The sequence below is a fragment of the Apus apus genome, chromosome 2 (assembly GCF_020740795.1).
Source record: "Apus apus isolate bApuApu2 chromosome 2, bApuApu2.pri.cur, whole genome shotgun sequence".
NCBI classification, from domain to species: domain Eukaryota; kingdom Metazoa; phylum Chordata; class Aves; order Apodiformes; family Apodidae; genus Apus; species Apus apus.
Genome location: NC_067283.1, coordinates 35,977,676 through 35,985,944, shown reverse-complemented (window position 1 = coordinate 35,985,944; position 8,269 = coordinate 35,977,676). Strand labels below are relative to the sequence as shown.

Genomic DNA, 8,269 nt, shown 5'->3' with positions numbered 1-8,269 from the left:
GAGATGAGGAAAATACCTACATTAACAATGCTGACAGCCTTTTAATAATTCGACACATGGAAACGCACCATTGTTATAACTGAGTGTTCTCCAATACAAAAGAAAGGTTGAACTTTCTCCACCTCATGGGTTAAAAAAAAATAATTCAGATGTCCCATACCTGTATCAGCTTAATTCATTTACATGTGTATAGATTACTGAAAGCTTTATCTGATGCTCAGACTGAGACCCGAGAGGACTGTTTCTGCACTACAAGTTGGTCCTGGCCAACGGGGCTTCTCTCTCCTGGCTGTGGCACACAGGACAGCACTAACCTGGAGATACTGCTGCTCGGCCCTTGCGCAGAGGGCGGGGAAAGTGAGACGAGGCAGGCAGCCCATTTTCTCATGGATCTAGCTTTTCAGTGGCTGCTATCAAATTCATTGAACCAAAGGATTTGACTGAGCAGGAGGATAGAATTACATCTCCTTCCCACAGCTCAAGGTCAGGAGAAAGATGGAGGCTGGCCACGAGCAAGTTAATTTTGTGTGCGTTTCGTGTTCTAACCAAATCTCCAGCTGAAAGTGCCGTACACAAGGATTAAGACAGAGCTGATATTTAGGCACATGTTAACCAATATTGATACTGAATCCTAACAGCAGCCATATGAACAGCATGCCAGGCTTCTTCTCAAATAAAACTCGAATTGGTAGACATCTTGTGCCTACAGAAAGACTCGGCAACTAATAAACCTGAGGCACTTCCAAAGAGTAAATAGAGGTTCACTGTACAAAGATGTAGTTTGGTAATACAGAAGAGAGGAAACTGTATTTTCACAACTGAAAGGATTAAAAATGCAGAAAAGCATCTGCATGGGATGTATAAAACACTAGTCTGCATACTCAGGCCTCAGGGTAGTTCTGAGGCTCCAACTCTCACAGAGCTCACACTAAACGAGATGTAGGAGTAAGGAACCCACCAGTGCTTTATTATTCTTCCACTTGGACACATACACAAGGTTCTTTGCACCCTAGAATACATACACACAGGCAGGATATTTTGCCTGTAATAAATCTAAACATGTCACCTCCCAAAGGCAGCATGACAACCCTGGCAGCAAAGCCACCCCTTTCTACCTTCTGGGCTAACTGTAGCTGAAGTATGGCTCTTCTTCCATCTCTCCATTTCCAGCTTTTTAACTCTTCCCCTTCTCTCTCACAACCCTTCGTCTGAGGCTGGGTTGGCTCCAATTGCTGCTTCTCAACAGAAGGATTTCAGATGCCCCTTGACTGAAGAGGTTTCACATAAGAAAAGCAACTTACGAGCTCCCCCCACAACCCTCCAGGTCTTTGCTTGCTCAGCATGCACTCAGGAACACAAAAAGGCAGTCCAAAACCAGTATCTTGCAGTTTTAATAAATGAAATTTAAAAAAGCATATGTCTGCACATTGGGTAGAAAAAAAGCTTTTATGGAAATAGATTTGATGCTACAGTCCTTATGTCCTTGGGATTCAGAGTCTGAAGGAGCAGGCGAGTGAAGGACCAGTAAGTGCCTAAGCCAGCTAGGTTGTCCAAGCTTATCGCACAAGGGCTTTCAAAGTTCATGATGTATTATTACACACATTGAACCATGAGACACGTGCTGAGGATCTACGGCATCATTTCAGTTATTGTTAGTGACTAGTTTCATCTGTATTTTCACCTGGACCTCATCTCTCAGCTCTTTCTTTCAGGCCACTTTTTATTTTTAATTGACCTTAAATCATTAGTTACAACCAAACAAAATCATAACTGCATAGTACCTGACACCTAGGAAATGATTTTCAGTCCCTGCCACTATGTAATACCATTTCTCACATTCAGAAGAAGTCTAAAACCATTTTAACAATATAAATTGTATTGTGAATGTATTTTAAATAAATAAATCAGTTGTTGCTACATCACCTACTATCAAGAAATATATAATTGCCAAGTGTTTTTAGCCAAGTTTTCTCTGTAAGGCACACCACCAGAACAAATCTGGCTTACAGTTTACTTTGTCCAAAAATCCAGGAGCCGTTACAGGGAGCAGATAGCTGCTGGAGTTAAAGCACATTATCTCACTATCAAAAAAAATCCTGGGAATCTTTAACCTTGCTTCACAAGCCTTGGACATGGTAAAGAACATTTCCAGTGGTGCCCAAGCCTATTTCCATGTTAGGAGTACAACCCTGCCTGTGCTCTCCAGAGCTGGTCTTGTCTCCCTAAAGAGTACTTATATTTTATTACACAATTTCTTCACTGGAGCTTCATTGTACCATTTATCACCAATTATGCAAAAATGTGTTCCCTGGGTAAACAGTGTGAACTGCTGGACAACAGCTGGCCTCCCTTTGCAAGAGAACTATGGGAGACCAGCCTTTGAAACACCTGCTTACCACTACACAGTAAGAGGAGGGAGAAAACCAGCATGGTCCTGTGATTTGTATATTAAATACAATGTGATGTGGGGCATGGGCAAAAGCAAACACCTGCCCCTCACCCTCCCTCTCTTTTGACCCTCACAGGGGAAGGCAGATGGGTTCATGGCGTGCCTGCTAACAGCAAGGGCAGGAGCACATGCAGCACCACTGGAGGTCCTCGGCCCTGAAGTTAAGTAAGAGCACTTCGTTCCCCCCTTCCTTCAATAAGGCAGCATGTGAGATGAGAGCAGCAAAGTGCCTTCTTGGCCAGAGAGCCAAGAAGAGCTGGGTCCAGGCCTGAGAAGTCTGTGCACTGGCTCCTGGCAAGGGCAGAGGGAAGGCACGGAGACCCCAGCGTCGGCCTTGGGATAGCACCTTTGTGTCCGCTCACCACAGCGCAGGGAGGGGGGTGTTTATTGGTGTTGCTTTGTTAAGGCAATCACATTGTCCCGTATCTGGGGGTTTGGTCTTGGCGGTGTTGCTGTCACACAGCACGCGAGTCGCTTGTCTGGTGGAGGCGCTGGGCTCCCCGTAGTGCCGGTCAGGGCTGCCGCGCTGCTCCGTGTCACCCACAGGGGCAAGCGGGGGCAGCCGCCTCCTGTCCTGCCTGTGCGCCGGCTCCTCTCAGGGCCGCGACCCGGGGGGGCTAAATCCTCTGCTGGGCTACTCGCCCCCTTGGGCGGCACAGCCCGGGGCACCGCCGCCGTCGAAGACCTCGGGGCCGTCGGCCAGCAGCGAGGTGCGCACCTTCCGCCTCTCCTTGAAGCGGCCCGAGTGGGAGACGCGGAGGCTCCGGCGGCTGCCGCCGCCCGTCCCCGCGGCCTCGCCGCTGCCGAAGGGTGCGGGCTGCTCCTCCGGGCCGGCGGCGGGGGCGGGGGCCTCGCTGGCGGCGGCGGGGGGCGGCGGGGCGGCCGCCGCTTCCTTGTGCTTCTTCTTGCTGGTCAGCGACTTCCACCAGGGCCCGGCCGAGCTGCCCTTGACGGCGGCGCGGGGGGCGGCGGCGGCTGCGGCGCTCTCCGCCATCTCGGGCTCCTGCCGGGGGAGAAGAGAGCGAGGGCGGGCTGGCAGCGGGGGCGGCGGGAGCCCACCTTCCCCGGCACGGGGTGGGGGGCAGCTGGGCAGCGCTTTCTGGGGAGGTTTGCCCTTCACTCCGGGAGCTGCCGAGCAGGGAGGGTCAGGTCTTGCACGGGCGGCCGGGTGGGCGCGGGGGGAGGCAGGATGTAGCGCTTGGCCCCCGGCCGAGCCCCGGTGACACGCACCGAAGCGCCTCCGCCCCTTCCCCCGCGCAACGGCCCGACACCGTTACAGGTAAATACAGCCCAGGAGCTGAGCCGCGGGGGGGCTGCCACTGTCCTTGCCCCGCCCCAGCAGCGGGCCCGGAGGTACCTGCTGCCTCCCTGCGGGACGCGGCTGGCAGCCCGCGCCCCTCCGGGGGGCTCTTGCGACGAGGCGCCGCTTCTTCCCTCCCTCCTTCCCTCCCTCCCTCCTCCCGCCGGCTCCCGGCGCAACAGGTGCGGACGGCGACACTGACCTGCGAGCGCCCGCTCTCCCGCCGCGGGAGCGCTCTCCTGCCGCAGGGAAGCGCGGCCGCTCCTTCCTCCGCACGCCCCTACGGCTCCACCGCCGCGGCAGGGACGGGAGCGGCGGCCGGAGAGAGGCGAGCGGCGGCGGGGCGGCAGGTGTCGGCCGGCCCCGTGGGCGGGGCGGCGTCCCGGCCGGCCCCGGGGCCGGGGCGGCTCCGCTCACCTGCCCGGCTGCCGCCGTGTGCGGCCTCGGGGGCGCGGCCTCGGGAGGAGGGGCCGGCCCCGGGGTTGCCGCCGGGTGCGGGGGGCTGCGGGGAGCGGGGGGGGGGGGTCGGTGTCCCCCCGAAGGAGCACCCGGCGGTGGGCGGGACCGTGGCGCGGGGACAGGCGGGGCTGCCCGCGGTGGCTGCGGTGCTGTCGGTGGGCACGGCTGGACCAGCAGCGCGTTTGGTTCGTGAACATGGCAGAAGTGCGTAGGTGAATGTTTTGTAGCCTTAAAGGAAACAGAATCGTCGTTAGTTGCCCGTATTTAAAAAAGGGATGGAGCTGACACGCGAAGAAAGGTAGTGCCGTCCAGTATTTTATACTTGAACTGGCTTAGAGCTGGGTCTTTGAATTGCTGTGTGATGATGGGTATACAACCGTACCTCTTGTAATGTCTTTACCTTTCCGTTTTGGTTTGGTTTGTTGTTGGTTTTGTTTTTTGGTTTGTTTGTTGTTGGGTTTTTTTCATCCAGAAAGTTGAGTAAGGATATGCTTGTACCACACTTTGTGTTACAAAAAGTGATTTATCCTTTGGAGGAATGTGCCTTGTAATATGCATTTGATTCCTAACACTGCTCCCTCCCATCAGCTACACAGTCAGGGACTCAGTGATGCCCATGATCATGTGGAGGAGTTCAGTGGTATTTCAACCTCATCTTTTGCAGATCAACTTCTACCTGCAGCTTCGCTGAGTAGCTCATAAACATGTATGGAAACTGGTGAACGCAGGTTGCTGAGGGAGAGGAGCCTGGGGTGTGCATTTAGATTACTCTTCAAATTGCTCTCTTCAAACCCGAAGTGTTTTGGACAGGGAAGCATGCACGCTTGAAAGCACTCTAAACTGTCTCTCATACTAATTGCTATCAGCAGCAAACAATCTCTCCTATGGAATAAAACAGGTACTTCCAGTGAGAAAAGATTGTCTTTACATTCCCTCCCAACAAGCAAGCAGCTAGCATTTTCTAAGGCACATAGCACCAGAGCATGGGGCTCTGTTGGGCCAAGGACACCAACAGAGGATAGGGTCAGGTTTCCTCCAGTGAATGTGACCTACTGTTATGTTACTCATTTGTGTCTATGGAGAAAGAGAACCCCAGTATCTCTCCTCATCTTTTTTCCCCAGGGAGGTGCCTGGGAAAAAGGAAATTTATGGAGAAATAAGAGTAAATATTAATATTAAAAGCCTGTTTATTGGTTGACGCTTACTGCTTTTATTCTTATTGCAGGTTTATACAAAACATTTGCCACTGTATTACTTGTTTATGTTCTTTTGATTACCATAGCTTACTTAATGCCAAACTTACATCAAATCTGTGCACTTTTTCCAGTTCAGCTTGTTTCAAAGAATCTTACAATGAAAGAGGTTTGCCATTTTTGACACTTTTCTGAAGGCAGAATCTACTGAAAAGAGACAGGCAGGTTGGAAAGCTTTGTAAGAGATGGTGGGAGTGGGAGGATGCTGCCTGCCTGTGTCCACTGGGCACAGGAGGACAGCCAAACCTGCTCTGCACTTGAAAGGCACTGTTAGGAATCAGTCACAAGAGGCTGATCCACGTGATTGTCACTAAGGTTGGTGTTTATATAAAAACAACTCTGACAGTGAAAATGCATGTTCTGCCCCTTTCTCATGCCAACAGTACCTGAGGCCGCATCTGGAATATTGTGTCCAGTTCTGGGCCCCTCAGTTGAAGAAGGACAGGGAACTGCTTGAAAGAGTCCAGCACAGAGCCACAAAGACAATGAAGGGAGTGGAACATCTTCCTGATGAGGAAAGGCTGAGGGAGCTGGGCCTCTTTAGCTTGGAGGAGACTGAGGGGTGACCTCATCAATGTTTACAAAATGTAAAGGGCGAGTGTCGGGAAGATGGAGCCAGGCTCTTCTCAGTGATGTCCAGTGATAGGACAAGGGGCAATGGGTGCAAACTGGAGCATAGGAGATTCCATGTAAATATCAGGAAAACCTTTTTCACTGTGAGAGTGACAGAGCACTGGAACAGGCTGCCCAGAGAGGTTGTGGAGTCTCCTTCGCTGGAGACATTCAAAACCCGCCTGGATACGTTCCTGTGTGATGTGCTCTGGGTTATCCTGCTCTGGCAGGGGGGTTGGACTAGGTGATCTTTCAAGGTCCCTTTCAACCCCTAATGTCCTGTGATTCTGTGATCGAGTATGCATATATTTACATGTTGAGATAAAAAAGAAAGTAAAACAACCTGTTGACTCTTTCAATGCATGGAAGTGAGTTAGATACTATATTCATGCAAGAAAACCGCTGCAGTTAAATTCTGTTCTTTCTTTGCAGGAGAGGTTGCAAAATTAATGGGGTTTTGTAGTCTCAGCTAAAGTGAATGTGCAGGAGTCTATCAGATGCCCCCATCTACTACAAAATAAAACTCTAGGGCCTTTTTTTCTACATTGTAACATGCTCCTTTTGTGTAGGATTGGACTGTATTGACATCAGGTTCTTAATAATCCTGCAGGCTCTCCAAAAGGCACAAATACCCTGGTATTCTCAAGATTTACATCTTCAAAGACTAACTTCAATGTCAGCTCTCTAACTAACCTTACAACACTTAAACTGTTACTGCAGTGGAAAGAAAGAAAAAAAAGGTGCATTTGTTGCACCTTCTACCATTCTTTTATTCAAACTTAGCAGATCCTACAGTATTCAGGTTGAAATTGGGCTCTGGGAACCTCAGATTACCAAACCACACCCTTACCTAATTGTGCTGAGAGGACCCATCTCTGCTTGCAGTAGAAGAGAGGCCGTGTCCACTCCAGATACCAGCCTTCCCAACACTATGGACTATGCAGTGTCCAGCTATGCTCTGCAAAATTTTCAATTTCCAAAACATAACAGCAACTTTAACCTTGATTTTAAATGCAGTTACAGTTATACCAAGGGGATCCAGCGATCTATACAGAAGCATAAAGGGCACTAGTGAAAATTGCTATGAGGTGTCTTATTTACCCTGAAGCCCCATCCAGCAAACATACTGGACTTTCAAACCTTGGGATTCTCAAATGCTAACCTTAAGGACAAGGACATGTTTGAGACTACTGTAGAAAATAACATACAGCACCAGCCCCTATAAAGAGCAGAGCTCTTCTTAGGTCCTTGTTCCCAGTAATGTTCAACACTATGCTTGATTCTTTAAGTTTTGAAGAAACTCTAAACTGAGCAATTCACCCTTTGAAAGAAAATTCACACCACCGGTAGCTGCTGGCACAAGCTGGCCTTTTAGCATTCACCATTAAAATCAGTTCTTGAAAATCCTAGGTCTCCAACCCTGAATGTCACCTTGATTTTGACCCTGTGTACACAAAAAGACCACACAAAGAATGGGCTTCCATCTACATCAGGCTCTCTACTCTGAATAAGTGAGCAGTAACTTCAGCTCTTTAAAGCTTTAGATTTCCAAGTGCTAGTGGCATCTCAGACCATCACCACAGGAAAGACTCCAACCCTTTTGTAAAGCAGACGAGCATTTTCCCTGTTGACACCAGCTTCTGCTTAAGGTTGTGGGACTGCAGCATCCAGACCCAAGCTATGACTGTCCTGCCAAAAAAAACCAAACACCAACAACACAAAAAACAGAGCCTGGCAGTGAGTTTGAACCTTGCACCTGGTGATTTGTCCCTCTTGTTAGTGACATCTCCCTGGCATGACTGTGGCCTATGTCACTGAGTACCCACTGTTCAGGCATGGTTTGGAGGCAGTAAGAGCAAGGGATTATTCCACTTAGGTGGAACGGATGAAATGACACTGGTTTGTCTCCCCCCATAGCCCTCCAGCTTTATTGCAGCAGGTCTTGCACCCTCTAACAAACACTTCAATGCACAAACACTCCTCATGTAATAGCCTAGGATATGCACTGCATCAACTCAGCATCAGGGTATGAAAATACCAGTTTGATGGGCTGCAACACAGCCCTTGCATTATTACAGGTGCTAAACGACAATTTTTGATTCAGTGGCTCTAGAAGAAAAAGTACTTTCAAAGGCCACAGATGACACCATGGGCCCCTGAGAGGACCTCAGTTAAGTACAGTGTAATGTGGACAGG

General features: G+C 50.0%; 1 protein-coding gene across 1 annotated transcript; it reads right to left on the bottom strand.

The window, feature by feature from the left end:
- Positions 1–1,374: 1,374 nt before the first annotated feature.
- Positions 1,375–4,023, bottom strand: PRR15 (proline rich 15). Its single transcript, XM_051610876.1, has 2 exons — positions 3,952–4,023; positions 1,375–3,452 (listed from the first exon to the last, which is right to left on the bottom strand). The coding sequence occupies exon 2, from the start codon at positions 3,441–3,443 to the stop codon at positions 3,084–3,086; it is 360 nt and encodes a 119-aa protein (XP_051466836.1). The 5' UTR covers positions 3,444–3,452; positions 3,952–4,023; the 3' UTR covers positions 1,375–3,083.
- Between the last annotated feature and the right edge of the window lie 4,246 nt (positions 4,024–8,269).